The sequence below is a fragment of the Equus przewalskii genome, chromosome 7 (genome assembly GCF_037783145.1).
Source record: "Equus przewalskii isolate Varuska chromosome 7, EquPr2, whole genome shotgun sequence".
Lineage (NCBI taxonomy): Eukaryota > Metazoa > Chordata > Mammalia > Perissodactyla > Equidae > Equus > Equus przewalskii.
In genome coordinates, this window is record NC_091837.1 from 14716478 (window position 1) to 14732760 (window position 16283).

The 16283-nt window shown below is 37.8% G+C and overlaps 1 protein-coding gene across 4 annotated transcripts in view; it reads left to right on the top strand.

The window, feature by feature from the left end:
• Positions 1–16283, top strand: part of SPPL3 (signal peptide peptidase like 3) — a 121818-nt gene that overhangs the window by 75953 nt on the left and 29582 nt on the right. For all 4 annotated transcript variants that reach the window (XM_070628699.1, XM_070628700.1, XM_070628697.1 and 1 more), the window contains exon 2: positions 2813–2890. In XM_070628699.1, coding sequence (XP_070484800.1) covers positions 2813–2890 — 78 coding nt within the window. The remainder of the gene's footprint in view (positions 1–2812; positions 2891–16283) is intronic.

Consider the following 16283-nt stretch of genomic DNA (forward strand, 5'->3'; position numbering starts at 1 on the left):
AGATACGTGCAAAGATTATGTCAGAGCAAGAAACATAATTTTAGAATAAAGAGAAATGATTGAGTCAGTGTTCCTAATATATGAGATGTACTGTCTCAGGCATCTCTGGTGGGTAAGCCCTGTCTACATCATCTGCTTGTCTGAAAGAGGCACACTGGCCAGCCACAGCTGCATTACTGGACAGAGGCTAGCAGAGAAGCTAGAGAGACCATCCCATCTCCTGCATTCCCATTCCCTTTGCTGACTAAAATTTTAGGAAAAGGTGGCTGCCCACCCTGGGGTGCTGTGGAACAGAACTCATGACCCACAACATACATTCTTGTATTTATCTGCCTCTCATGCTTTTAATTCTCTCACCATCTCAGAGACTTTGGTGTGCAAAAAGGTTTTGTTTGTTTTTTTTTTTTTAGTTTTTATTGTGGAAGTTTTCAGAATATACAAAAGCAGAGAGAAGAGTGTAATGAATTCCCATGAACCTATCATTCCAGCTTCAATAATTAAAACAATTTTGCCTTTTTAAAAAAGTCTATCCCCCTTTTTTTCTGAAATATTTTAAAGCAAACCTTAAATCATATCATTTCACCCATAAATACTTCAGTATGTATCTCTAATAACTAAAGGTCAAAAAAATGACATTACAGACTACAACTTCTTATCCTGAAATTTCATTATGTATCCTGTTTTTTAGAAAGATTAAAGGAAACTTCTCCTCCTCTGTATTCATCAGTCTTTCCGTCTTCACTGGGGTAGTTTCCAGTCAGCATACAAAAAAAGGCTATCTCCTGTCTTAAAAAAAAAAAAAATTAAGGCCTCCCTTACCTTTCATTCCCCTCCAATTGCTATTCTCTTTCCTGTACTTTTCAAAAATCTCTCTTCATTTGCTTAAGTTTAACTTCTCAGTCAAGTCCACTCTGACTCCCATCCCCACCATTCCACTAACACTGTTCTTGTTGATGTCACCAGTGACTTAGACGTTGAATAAATCCAGTGGACACTTAGTTTTCATCTTGCTAGACCTCTCAGCCCCTAATGCTAACAATGAATGTTAATTGAGTACTCACTGTCCTCAGCTCTTTACATGAGTTATTTAATTCTTTAGCAGTTTTTTGAGGTAGGTGTTGTCTTTATCTCCATTTTATAGATGAAGAAGCTGAAGCTTAGGTTAAGTAACTAGTCCAACCGCTAGTAAGGGGTAGAGCAAGGGTTTAAATTCAGGCACCATCTGATCCTGCTGCCTTTGAAACACTCTCATCGCTTACCCTGCTATCCTGGGTTTTCTTCCTCTTTCTCTGTTCCATTTAGGTTTTCTTTGCAGCTTCTCCTTCTTCCTGATCTTTACATTTTGGAAGTCTCTCAGGCTTTCATCCTGGGTCCTCTTCTCACTGCCGCTAGGCAGTCTCACCCACACCTATGGCTTCAATTACCATGTGGAAGGTGATGAGCTCCCAGTATATATCTTTAGCTTAGAGCAGCTTCTGAGCTGTAGACCCAGATATCCCACTGTCTCCTGGTACATCCAAAACCTAGCTTTGAGTCTGCACCTTCTGTGTTGCCTTTTTTGCTAAATTGGTACAGCCATCCACCAGCTGCTCAGCAAAAACCTGGGAATCTTCTCTTAGCTCCTATAAATAATCACCAAGTCCTATTTATTGTCTCTTGTTATCTCGCTCATTCATCTATCTCCCTAAGGAAAGCACCCTCCCCCCCCCCATTCTTAGACAGGATCCACCTATTATAAATTCCGAGTACCCTGTACTTGTCTTCCTCCCCTTTATAGCATTTTTTGTAATAATATTCACTTGCTTATGTTACCTTTTTGTTTTCATTCCTTTAGGATGAAATTTAACTTTTTATTCCTTTAGAAAAGACATTCAAGGAGGGACCAAGACAGTCTTGTTTGTTATTACATCCCTAGTGGCTAGCAGAGTGCCTGGCGCAGAGGTGTCACTAAATATTTGCTGAATGAAAAAATGAAATTTGTTTTAGGAAAATCTCTAACAAGAATAAGTAGTGTGAAGGGTGAACTCCTGGAGACAGAGTTGCAGTCAAGATTTCTGATAGTCAAGCCATAGAAAGGAGCTGAGGAATTGGCACACGAGTGGGAGAAGTAGGGTGGTTGGGGATGTGGAAGTTGCAAGACTCAACTGACTCTGACTATATGTGGGAAGTGAGAGAAGGGGGTGTCAGGACTGCAGCGGGTTTCTAGCTTGGACCACTGAGAGACTCATGCTACCATTCCCTGAAAGTATCAGGGATGAAAGGAAGAATAATGACTTTAGTTTTGGACCTGTTGACTTTGAAGAACCTCCTGTAGGACACCCAGAGAGAGAGAACCAATAGGCAGTTATAAAAACGGAAATGGGATTCAGGAGAGAGATACAGGCTTTACCTCATCGCTGAGTAGAGCCAGTACAGTACCCGTTGATAATTCAAGTGTGAACTGAGAACAGTTTAATCACTGAGACTTTTTATCATTGGTACAGAGTTGGTAGATATTTTGGTACTTTTTAAATTGGGGATGGATGTTATAAACATATATTGTGTATTATAAAGAAATGGGATTTTTACATTATCATTTGACATCCTATGAATGTTAACTAATAATAGCTGTGAACCTAAGTATTTATTCTTTATGTTAAATGAGCAGATCTTGTTTTAATTATGTTATTTTGTTAATGCTAATTTACATCTTTTTTTTTGTCTTAAAGACAAAAATAAAACTTAGTGGGGTTTGTGGAATTGCGTTAGATTGTGAACTCCGTGAGGACTTGCTGCCATGTGACTTAAATTTATTTTCCTCTTATTTCTCTAGGGCCTATTCCTTGGTGGATTCCAGTCAAGTGTCTACATTTCTCATTTCCATTCTACTTATAGTCTACGGTAGTTTCAGGTAAGATGCTCTCAAAATGGGATTGATTTCAATTGGAAGTGGAAGAAGCATTTCTCTGAAAGTGTTGGCACCAAAACTTACTGCTCTGTGAGGAGAAACATGACTTTAACAGGAATTAAGTTAGAAAGGGATAATTCTAATATTGATTCTTGGTTGGCGGCTGTTAAAACACTTCCTGGTTTTGCTTATGACTTTGGCATTTTAATGCAAACATGCAAAAACTAATTGCTCAAACATAGGTTGAGCCTTATGAGGTTGCCAATAGTCAACTTTTTTTGACCTACAGAAATAATTTCATATGGTTCAACCTACTATTATTAGGATTGTGCACAGTAGCATTTACCAAGTATTCTCTCTGCTGGCCTTGGGAATGCTGTGCCTGGATCCCCTTGAAATACCTGTCCTGGCAGGCAGCCATAGGAATACAAAGGAAAATCAGGAAGATAGACACTCCCATCTTCTTTCTACTATCTTTACTTAAGAGGAATTCTAGTGGTTATCTAACTCAAATAACTGTGTGGCTGATACACTTACAAATGAAGGCTGCCTGAGAGATTTTAAATTGAGAACTTGAAAGGAAGTGATGGTGATAAATGTAATAATCAGGCATAGGAATTTTGAACTAGTCAATATTATATTTGGATTTTAATGAGTACTTGGTAAAATCATAGACTTCCAGGCTTTACCTCAACACTGAACACAAGAAGTAAAATACTGTTGATAATTCCAATATCAGCTGATAAAAGTTTTAATCATTGAGACTTCTCCCGGTTCTCCCTAGATTCGTAACCATTCTTAGGGGGCGTTAAGCAAGCCAGAGCAGCTTAGAACCTTATCAGCATAATCTTGATAATTTTTGTCTCTATCTTTTGGACAAGTTTCTTATTTTTTCTCTTTGAGTGTTATAATGTATCAACATTTCAAAAGACTTTGTAATTAAAAAAAAAAAATCTCTAGACCAGCAGCCTTAGTCATAAGTATATGCCAAACAAAAGGTCAATTGTACTAAACTACTGTGTATGTTTTCATAGTTTACGTCATTTATCTTCTGATTATTTTTACCCAACAAAAATATTTCCCACAATCATCTTCATACTCATTTTTAGTAATTTGATATTTGCTTGTGTTACTGTCTTATTCCACTCTTGTTGGACAGGTGGATTGTTAAGGTGACCATCTTTTTATGTGTTCGTTTGCTTTGGTTGAATTGTATTCTTAAAATGCATGTCCAAAAGTTGAAATACTTCACCAGAGAGTGTGAACCAGCTCTTACTACATATTGCTGTATTGTTTTCCAGGAGAGTTATACCAATTTAGGATTAGGCATGTTTTAAACAAAATCTTATGTAATAAATGTACCATAGGATTAGATCATATAGAGGGGAGGGTTTCTCTGGTGAACCTTCTTATTTTACATATGAGGAAACCGAAGCCCAGCAGGATGAGGTAACTTGATAAAGATACACAGCTAGCTGGTAGCAAAGTCTGGAATGTAACCCAGTTCTCAAGACTTCTGGGCCAATTCTTTATGTCTTTTATACTTTAATAATGCATTTTCTACAAAAAGTAAATCATGATGGCCTTTAATTATACATTTAAATTGACCTCCTTGAATACGTTTGGAAGTTTTTCCTCTTCTTCTATTTTCAGGAAAAGATTATGTAAAATTATATTATTTCTTCTTTAAATATTTGATAGAACTCACCAGTGAAGCCGTCTCAAGTTGGGCTTTTCTTTGTGGGAAGATGGTTTTGTTTTCGTTTTTTTCCTGCTTTGTTCACTTCCTTTTTTTTTTTAAGCATTGGTGAGGGCTTTTTAAAAATAATTTTTTAAATTGTGGTAAAATACACATACAATTCACCATTTTAACCATTTTTAAGTATACAGTTCAGTAGCAAGTAAGGGCTTTTTTAAGCACACGTTGTTATTGTCTGTCTTTTTATTATAGCCATTCTAGTACAAGAATGTGAAATGATATCTCATTGTGGCTTTGGTCACAGTTCCCTAATAACTGAGATTAGGATGTTGAAAGGATATTGAGCATCTTTTCATGTGCTTAATGCCCATTTGTATTTCTTTTTTGGTGAAACGTCTATTAAAATCTTTGCCCATTTTTAAATTGGGTTGTTTGTCTTATACTGAGTTGTAACAGTTGTTTTAATATTCTAGACACAAGTTCTGTCTCAGTCGTATGATTTGCACATATTTTCTCACAGTCTCTGGCTTGCCTTTTCATTTTCTTAGTAGGGTCTTTCGAAGTATAAACACCTTTAATTTTGATAAAGTCCAACTTACCAATTTTTTGTTTTGTGGATCATGCTTTTGGTGTTGTCCCAAAGAACTCTTTGCCTAATCTATGGGCACAGAGATTTTCTCCCTGTTTTCTTTAAGAAGTTTTACAGTTTAACTTCTTAGATTTAAGTCTGTAATTCATTTTGAGTTATTTTTTGTGTATGGTATGAAGTACAAATCTAAACTCATCTTTATGAACGTAGCTATCCAATTGTCCCAACACCATTTGTTGAAAAGATTATCCTTCAGCCCATTGAATTGCGTTGGCACTGTTGTCAAAAATCAGTTGACCATAAATATAAGGATTTGTCATTGGACTCCCATTTCGGTTCTGTTGGTCCATATGTCTCTTCTTATGCCAGTACCACTGTGTCTTGATTGCTGTAGCTTTTATAGTAAGTGTTGAAATCCAGTAGTGAAAGTACTACAACTTTGTTCTTTTTCAAAATTATCTGACTACTTTGGATCCTTTGCATTTCCACAAATTTAGGTTCAGCTGGTCAGTTTCTACCAAAAAAAATTCTGCTGGAATTTTGATAGGTATTGTGCATCTATATTGCGGATCTATCTTTAAATATTTGTTAGAATTCACCAGTGGGACTGCCTAAGCCAGACTTTTCTTTGTGGGATGATTTTTTGGGTTTTGCCTTTTCCTGCTTGGTTCACCATTTTATTCCTTTCCTTTTTTTAAAAATAGCTTTATTGAGATATAATGTACATACCATAAAATTCTCCAATGTGAAGTGTATAATTCAGTGGCTTTAGTATATTCACAAAGTTGTGCAACCATCACCATAATCCAATTTTATAGCAGTTTCATCATCCTGAAAGAAATCTTATACCCCTTAGCTGTCATTCCCCTCCTTCTCTCCCCTGTCCTGGGCAACCGCTAATCGACTTTCTGTTTCTGTAGATTGACCTATTCTGGACATCTCATATGGTGTAATCATACAATATGTGGCCTTTTGTGACTGGCTTCTTTCACTGAGCATACTGTTTTTAAAATTCATCTATGTTGTAGCATGGATCAGTATTTTGTTCCTTTTTATAATAATACTCCAAATATTACTCCTTTTTGTTTATCCATGAATCACTTGGTAGACATTTAAGTTGTTTCCACATTTTGGCTGCTGTTAACATTAATGTACAAGTTTTTGTGTGGAGGTATATTTTCGTTTCTCTTGGGTAGATACCTAGGATGATGGAATTGCTGGATAATATGGTAACTCTATGTTTAACATTTTGAAGAACTGCCAGTGTTTTCAGAACAGTTGCATTGTTTTAAATTCCTACCAGCAGTGTATGAGGGCTCCTATTTCTCTCATTATCTGTCTTTTTGATTACAGATGTTCTGTTCTGGTGGATATGAAGTGGTATCTCATTGTGGTTTTGGTTTGCATTTCCTTAATGACTAATAATGTTGAACATCTTTTTGCGTGTTTATTTACCATCTGTGTGTCTTCTTTCGTAAAGTGTCTGTTCAGATCTTTTGCTCATTTTAAAATTAGGTTGTCTTCTTATTGTTGAGTTTTGAGGATTCTTTATATATTGTGGATACAAGTCCTTTACCAGATAAATGCTTGCAAAGCGTTTCTCCTCACCTGTTGGTTTGTCTTTTCACTTTATGTGTGTTTATAACTGTTATGTTTTCCAGATGCACTGACTGAGATAAAGCGTCCCTCTTTATCTTTAGTAACAACTTTTGTCTTAAAAGTCTTATTTTGTCTGATGATAGTATAGCTATTCCAGCTCTCTTATGGTTGCATGTGGGAAGATTTTTAGTTACTAATTCTCTTTCTTTACTTCTTGTAAGTCTACTTGGATTTTCTCTTTCTTCTTCAGTCACTTTTGGTAATTTATGTCTTTCTAAGATTTGTCCCTTTCCTTTACATTGCCTCGTTTCATGGCATCAGTTTGTTCATACTGTTCCTTTCTAACCTCTTTAATTTCTGTTGGTCAGTAGTGTTCTCTCTCTAAGTTTTTAGTCATTTGTCTCTTCTTTCTTTTTTTTCTGGTTGGTCTAGCTAAAAGTTTATCAATTTTGTTGATCTTTCCAAAGAAACAACTTTTTTTTTTTTTGAGGAAGATTAGCACTGAGCTAACATCCACCACCAGTCCTCCTCCTCCTCTTTTTAGCTGAGGAAGATTGGCCCTGAGCTAACATCTGTGCCCATCTTCCTCTATTTTATATGTGGGATGCCTTCCACAGCATGGCTTGATACACAGTGCATGGGTCCACACCTGGGATCTTAACCAGCAACCCTGGGCCACTGAAGCAGAATGTGCAAACTTAACCACTGTGCCACCACGCTGGCCCCAATTTTTTTTAATTTTTGATTTCTATTTTCATTGATTTCCACTCTAATTTTTTTTTAAAAAGATTAGCCCTGAGCTAACTACTGCCAGTCCTCCTCTTTTTGCTGAGGAAGCCTGGCCCTGAGCTAACATCCGTGCCCATCTTCCTCTACTTTATATGTGGGACGCCTGCCACAGCATGGCTTGACAAGCAGTGTGAAGGTCCACACCCGGGATCTGAACCGGCGAACCCCGGGCCACCGAGAAGTGGAACTTGCAAACTTAACCGCTGCGCCACTGGGCCGGCCCCTCCTCTCTAATTTTTATTATTTCCTTCCTTCTGCTTGCTTCAGGTTTAGTTTGTGCCTCTTTTTCTAATTCCTTAAGGTGGAAGCTCAAATTATTGACTTGAAACCTTTCTTCCTTTTTAACACAGGCATTTAAAGCTGCAGATTTCCCTCTGAGCACTGCTTTAACTGCATCCCATAAATTTTGTTATGTTGTCATTTTCATCTCACTCAATTCAAGATATTTCCTACCTTCCCTGGTGATGTTTTTCTTTGACCCATGGGTTCTTTTAAGGTGTTGCTTACTTTCCTAATACTCGGAGATATTTCAGAATTCTCTGTTGTTGAAAGGAATTTCAGCAGCATAATTAAATTCCATTATGCGCAGAGACATACTTTTTTATGATTTCAGTCCTTTTAAATATATTGAGACTTGTTTTATGGCCTAACAAAAATGATCTATCGTGGAGAATGTTCCATGTGCAGTTGGAGAAATCAACCTTTAACAGAGGGTTGAGAGCAGAGAGTCACATAATCTGGTTTGTGTTTCAGACGGGTTGTTCTGGGTTCTGTATAGGAAATAGATTGTTGGGTAAGAGGGCAAAATGGAATAAGGGAAACCTGGGAGACCTAGTACAGGCAGGAAATGATGATGGCTTTAACTAGGCTAATATTGGGCGGTGAGAGTACCAGCGGATTTAGCACAAGATTACTGATGGAGTGAATATAGTGTGTGTGAGAGAGAGGAGTCAAGGTTTATGGTCTGAACGACGGGATCCAATGGTGGTGCCGTTTTTGAAATGGGAAGCTCTGTAAGAGAAGTAGATTTTTCATGGGTACAAAGCAGATACAGCTTGTCGGGAGACACATAGTGGTTCTGATCTGGCTCTTCCCACTGTTAAATTTTGGGCAAGTAGCAACCTCTGTAGACCCTTATCTTGAAAGTTGTTTCATTAATTACAAATATTACTATAATTTATAACAATAGTGGTATAGTATTAATTATATTCTGACTTGTAATGTTATCTCTCTTTAGGCTTTCCAGAGTGAGTTGTAAATGTATTGTTTTAATGGCGCTAATCAAACGTATTTTTACAACAAATTTTCACTTCACTTTCTAGGTATTTAATAAACAAACCATACCGAAATTACTGCTTTAGTAGGTCACAACTTGTCAAATATTGGCAGTTTCATGTAGTTCAACCTGACAGATTCTTTTTACTCATTGACCTAGGGTCATGAGGGATTTTATGTATGCCTCTTCTCAAAAATACCTCTTTACCGTAGTAGAAACGAAAATTGCAATAGTCAGTGAGATAAAACTAGTAGCAAAGTAATTTCCTTGATTCTTGCTTTGACATAAACAGCAGATAGCTGGATGAAGAACCGACCTGTGACTTACAGGGAATTCTTCGTTAAAGCACAGCCAGGTGGGTGCCCTGCAAGTGCTGAATGATGCTTCCCAGCCTGACTTCTACCATTTGGGCTTTCTATGGTTTAGATGCTTCTTAAATGTTGTAAGTGACTTCCGTTGCCTCCTGTGAGGGGGTTGATGGAGATGTATGATTTTTGTTAGCTATTATAAATTTTTTTTACTTAGGCATTAACTGTATTAAAGAAACCAAGATGATGATGATGATGATGATGATAATGAAAATAGCTAATATTGTACTGAGCATTTATGTGCTAGGTACAGTGCTAAGTGCCTTACATAAGGTCTCATTTAATCCTCACATCAATTATACAAGATAGATATTGTTATTCCCATTTTACAAATGAGGAAACTGGGGCCCAGATATGTCTTAAGTAGCTTATCCAAGTGACAGAGCTGGGATTCAAACTCCAGTAGAACTTTACTGCTGCTGGCTATTGAGAACAATAATAAACTTTTAAATCTGAAGAAACTAAATTGACCTGGCAGTAAAGTCGGAAGGATTGAGGAGCTTTCTTAAAAATGTCTTTTTGGGGAATCTTATTTTCTTCAGGAGTGGTTCTCAGACCTTACTGTGTGTAAAAATCATCTGGGGAAGATTGACTCAGTAAGCTCGGGATGGGCGCCCAGCACCCCTAGCCTCATTCAAGTGACCTACACACCCACTTCGATAACTCTTTTCTTGACTTTCTGAGTTGTTCATTCTTAATTTCTGGTAGCATTCTAAGGACATTTACTAATATGTTAGTTACCCTTCACAATTCTGTTGACTCTCTTCTGATATTCCCAGAGTTTTCCCTTTTGCTGACTCAAACAAAGTTCCCCTCAGTCTTCATCCTTGATCTGTCTTTGATGGTTCACTGCCACTTACCATTGAAATTTTCTCTTCTGCCTTCCCTGATTGACTGTCATGCTTCTTTCCGTGAAGGACATGCACAAAAAATGTTTCTTGAATTTGAATAGCATTATCCTTATTGCTCCTGCCCCCCAGATCCCCAACTCCCCAACCAAGTATGTTCTTATCTCCTCTGATTTGGGACCATAAAAATATATTATTTACTCATTTAAATTATCACATTTTATTTATTTACAGCTGCAAAGACATGAGAAAGATTATAAAATATAGGATAAAAGATTTGTGGATTGTACTGGTTGTTTCCCACCAGGCTTTCACATTTCTAAGTACAGAGGGAAAAACTATACCAAATAAAACTAGATTCTGAAGGCCAAAACAAATCTTCAGTTAAGGAACTCTTGTGTTTGCCATCCCTTGGCTGAGCCTTGCTAGATTTCCTATATTACTTAAAGCTAACACCTGTCTCTCCTTAATCTTTCCAGCTGCTCAGAAAAAAAGAACATAATTAGTTACTCATCTAATCAGTATGTCCCCAAAGAGTTTGACAGACCTAGAGGAGAGCATTTAACAGAGAGAATGAGAGAGAGAGAGAGAAACAAAAAACTAACTGGAGGGAAAAATGAAAGCAATAGAAAGGAACTATTCTGATGAACAGATAGACCCAGGAATTACAACGTGAAGTTGACTTAACATTTCTTAGGCATCTTATTATAGTCGTGTGCTGTATAACGACATTTTGGTCAACAACAGACTGCACGTATGGCGGTGGTCCCATAAGGTTAGTACCATGTAGCCTAGGTCTGTAGTGGGCTAAACCACCTAGGTTTGTGTAAGTACACTCTGTGATGTTCGCACAACAGCAAAATCGCCTAACAATGCCTTTCTCAAAACGTCCCCCCGTCGTTAAGCAACTCATGCCTGTACTGACATGACACTTGATTTCTGTCCCATAAGGAGTCATAGTCAGAAAATAACTGGTTTGACATAGATCTGAAAGGAAACCAAAAGGAAGCTACACTTTATTTTCTCTCTCTCTTATAGATAAGAACACATACATTATATTTATATAATACTATAAATGTAAAACTGCTGTATAAAGGAATAATGGAACTTTCGTAACTGTAGAGTAACTACTACCTTTTTTAAGGCAAAGCAAGCACCTGCCTGTGCTTTCTTCAATGGTGAGGGCAATTTGTTTGCTTATACCCAAACCTACTCCAGGAAGACAATGGGTTAATAAGACTGCAGAGATAATAATAAGTGCACTTATATGACTGTGTTCCTCTTCATACTAAATGCATGTAATTGTAAAGTTAGACCAGTCTTACAGATGTTATGATGTTCCAACGGCATATGAGGTGTTTATCTTTTGAGCTGCTCTTTTGCTGTCTCATAATCTGTCTTACTTTGAGAAAACATCATATACAGAAATCTGAACTTACTAGATAACATAGGGAATGGTTATGTACATTGTAATGTGTATAGACAAGTTCCTTGATATATTTAACGGTTTCAACAGTTCATTTTTAAATGTTCCATTTTTAAAAATCACTGTAAGTTTCCTAGGAACACATGTTTAGCTTAAAGCCAAGTTCAACAAGCGTTTCCTTGACCAAGTGGATTCTCCTTCATTGTGCCTGCTTCCAATATTAGGATGATCAAAAAACATGGTACTTAAAATATTTAGATAAAAAATCCCAATTTGCTTTTCTCCTCCAATATTCACAGTGTAGTCTATCAGAATTTAAATGGATGAATAAGTATAACTTTCAGTAAACATGTTCTCAGCTCCATTTTGCTTCCTGCAGTTGTTTACTTTTGCTCTGCCCTGTTCAAAAGGATTTCAGGCCATTCACTAAGTTTTGCAAGTTGTGATGAGATAAGGTAAATTAAAATGGGGCCAAAGAAAAGAAAAGGATTGGGTGGAGAGAAAGTAAAGCCAAAAATAAGTCTAAAAGTGCATACCGTAATGGCCAACCCCCTCACTGCTGGTGGTCCACAAACACGAGAGTAAGCTTTCTAGCAGCCAACTTTAAAAAGAAAGAAAGAAATTAAAAACTTTACAGTGCCTTTGGTTAAAAAGAACCCAGTTGTTCAGGTGACTTGCCCACTGTTCTTGGTCTTAACAGCAGACAGACATTTATCCCAAAAACCCTCGTAAAGAGGATACAACATTGAGTTTCATAGCATTTAATTACGGGCATTCAAATGTTCGTTGAATGAATTAATACTCTTCAATATAAGCTGGTGGCATTTCATGAAAATACATTACAGCAAAAGCAATTTTGCCAAAATTGGGAGTGCACAAGTCAGCAGCAGAAAGTTGTGGTTCAGATTACTAGCCTACTGTGGTCTAAAGGTTATATGTTAGAATACCTGGAGAAATGAATGGGTTGTTAGTTTTGCAACTGATTATTCCTGAATATTGATCTCTTGATAAATGTTGGCAGCCAGACATGTACTCTTTTGCCACCTGAATACAGACCTCTTTGTCTTAACAGTACTCACAGCACATTTGTATTTTTATCAGAACCAAGGAATCTAAAAAGGCCTGACTGTAAGCCCACATTTCCCCTTGTCCTGGGCAAGCAGTGGAAGTTCTCCCAGGCCTGGGGCTTTCCTCAGAGAATCGTTTATAATGCAGTCTAGTGTATAAAGACGTGAGTAGTTGATTTCCCAAAGTTCTGTTCCTTACAGCTGAATTAGTTTTATCCTGAAAAAATTCAGAGTGAATATGACCAGATCTCCACCTCAGCCAAAATGAAATCTTATTAAAGCGCTGAAAGAATGTTAAACTACTTCCTGATGGAGTGTCTGTGATAAACTGCTTGTGAAGTGTACATCAAAGTCACCAAAAAAGGCACACGGGATTTATACCTATATACCAATTTGAGTTTGAAGAATGTCAATCAGTTGTCATTCTTTCTGACAGTAATTAGCTAGCAAGCTTAGTTGTCACTTGGACCCCACCCAATTCAAGATAAAACTATATCATCTGCTTGTAAAAGGTTGCTTGTCTTAATATTTCTCTGTAATGAGGCAGGATATATGCAACTCATTCACAAATGTTATCAGATCAAGTTAACTCAAGGAGAAATACTGTGCAGCTTTTTTTTTTTTTAAATGAGAAAAAGCAGTATGTACCGATGTGGGAAGATGTCCTTGGCAAACTGTCGAATAAAAAATTAATTTGTGAAGTGATGTGTATTAATCCTCATTTAAAAAAAGGCAAATATAGGGACTAGCCTGGTGGCATAGTGGTTGAGTTCACGTGCTCCATTTCAGTGGCCTGGGGTTCGCAGGTTCGGATCCTGGGCAGGGACCTACACACTGCTCATCAAGCCGTGCTGTGGTGGCATCCCACATACAAGAAATGGAGGAAGATTTGCACACATGTTAGCTTAGTGACAATCTTCCTCAAGCAAAAAGAGGAAGATTGGTAACAGATATTAGATTGGGGCCAATTTTCCTCACCAAAAACAAAGAAAGAATGGCAAATATATACCAAATGTATATATCTTTGGAGAGGAAGACTATGGGAGTCTGTTGTTTTTGTACCATTCTCTATTATTTGAGTTTTTTAATAATCACATATATTACTCTTTGCAGAAAAAAATAGAAGTTTGTTCGTTTTGGAAGGGGAGATAATAGAACCAAGGCAGGGTAGTATAATAGGAACTTTGATTTCCTTGCCATATATGGATAATGATAGAGCATCTGTATTAGTTTGCTGGGGCGGCCATAACAAAGTACCACAGACTGAGTGACTTAAACAACAGAAATTTATTTCCTCACAGCTCTGGAAACTAGAAGTCCAAGATCAAGATCTTGGCAGAGTTGGTTTCATTCTGAAATGGCTTATAGATGGCCATCTTCACGTGTAGATAGTGCCCTTCACGTGGTCTGCTCTCTGTGTGCGCATGTGTGTGGTGTGTGTGTCTGTCTGTCTCTTTCTCTCTGTCCTAATCTCTTATAAAAAACACGCATCATCCTAATGACCTCATTTTGGTTTATTTACCTCTCTAAAGGCTCTGTCTCCAAATACACATTCTCAGGTACTGGTGGGAGTAGGACTTCAACATAAGAATTTGGGGGAGTATAATTCAGTCCATAAAAAAATTTCTAAAAGGGGGCCCGCCCAGTGGCCCAGCAGTCAAGTTTGCGCACCCTGCTTTGGCAGCCCCTGGTTTGCCAGTTTGGATCCCAGGTGCGGACCTGTGCACTGCTTATCAAGCCATGCTGTTGCAGGTGTCCCAGGTATAAAATAGAGGAAGATGGGCACAGATGTTAGCTGAGGGCCACTCTTCCTCAGCAAAAAGAGGAGGATTGGAGGCGAATGTTAGCTCAGGGCTAATCTTCCTCAAGAGAAAAAAAAAATCTCCAGAAGGTAGGGTGATCATATAACTTAATGTCCAAACCAAGACAGTGTTGAGTTTGAAGTTATTCTGTGAATCAAAAGAAATCTTGGCTGCAAAGCACCCAGCCTAGTGCCTGACAGTATTAGCTTAATAAAGGTTAGCTGTTATCATTATTTTACCCCTCAGGAGGTTTTCAGCTGCTTAGTCAGAAGACCGCCTCTCCTGCCTGGGTTCTTAGTAGTAGGTTCTTGATGTAGGTTCTGTGTGAGCATCAATAATTGGAATTTTGTCTCCCCTCTACAACTTGACCCATAACTACTTCCTATTCAGTTATAGTTGATGAAAAGACAAAAATAGCAAATAATATGCTATAATTTAGATGGATTTTTCTGCAATGGTAAATCATTGTCTATGATGAAACAACTGTAGCTCAAGTCTTTCTGATAGTATTTAAACACTGATTTCAAGTTTAAACCCAAATTTGGTGTTTATTAAGCAAATAGCCAGGGTAGAATTTGGATGGAATGTCTAGTAGCAACATTATGATGTATTAATATCATATTGTATGTTATTGTATAGTAGTAAGATTGTGATGGCAGGGGGGAGTAGAGAGGAGTAAAGGGTAGTTTTCTGTGGTGATGGAACAAACTATTCGAGGTCCAGCCAAGCAATTTCATGTCTGTAAAGTTAATAAACATTGCCATGTAAGTCAGGACAAAAGCCCAGTAGTTCAGAATGGCCCCTGGATAGCTGAGGAAACAGAGTCTTCTGCAAAGACTTTATTTAAATAACTTAAGTTTGCTGCAGCTGTGCAGTGTGGAAACTGTTACAGGACCCCAGTCACAATGGCCTGGGGTTTGCTAAACGTAGGTCCATTCGTTTCATTTTGTAAAGCTGGAATATATGAATCTTCTCTGTTTGAGCAAATATGTGGGGCCCCACAACCTCATTTAACCAGATTTCTATTTTATGCACTAGTGACCCATGGTCAGCTTCTAATGATCAGGCAATCCTTGATTTTAGCTAGGCTTATTTGAGGCAATGAGAAATTCAAAGCAAGCTTTAAGTTATATACAGTGCTTGCTTGTTCTCCCCGCCCCCCATAGTACGTCATTAGCCTCCTGAAGCTTTCACGTCCCTGCAACACTTCTTACCAGACTAGGTTCAAAGAAGAAGGAACAGCTAAACTGGTTTAAGTTAACCACAACCTACTGGTATTTGAAAACAGGGAGAATTCTTGCCTTGAAACAGCCAGGATAGAGTTTTAAATAGTCCTCAGCTAACAACAAATTGAAATGGAGTTCGATAACCCTTAAGCCTACCCTATTCTACTCTCAGCACCCAGTCTCGTGTACCCAATCTGAGGAGAGATGCTCGATAACACCTGTGCCTAGGAAGTGACTGGCAACTTTCCAGCCCAGGTTGTCAGTATAATGCCAACAGAAAGCATAAGAGAAGCTAACCATCTGTAATAGCCAGCCCCCAGGGTAGAGATGTAGCTAACAGTTCCTGTAAAGTCTGCTGTCTCCAGACTCTGAGAAGAAGAGTAGGCATAACAAGTGGCGTTATTATTATTATTATAGTCCGTTCATAAGTGACTTTGAAAAATTCAAATGAGTACATGTCTTTTCCAAAGCATGCCCACAGGGAAGAAGCAGTCATGTTCCAGTGACTCCAGACAGGTTCCTGTGAATTACATCACAGTTGTGGAGTTTAGCTCTCCACAAATGATAAGCTCTTCCATGAGAAACATGAATTAAAGTTTAAAAGACCATAGAAGTGAAACAATGTACTGAAAACTAGGACAGGTGTCTTGGGAAGGGAAATATATGCAAAACATTGTATCTACTTGGTTGTGGAACTAATCAAAATT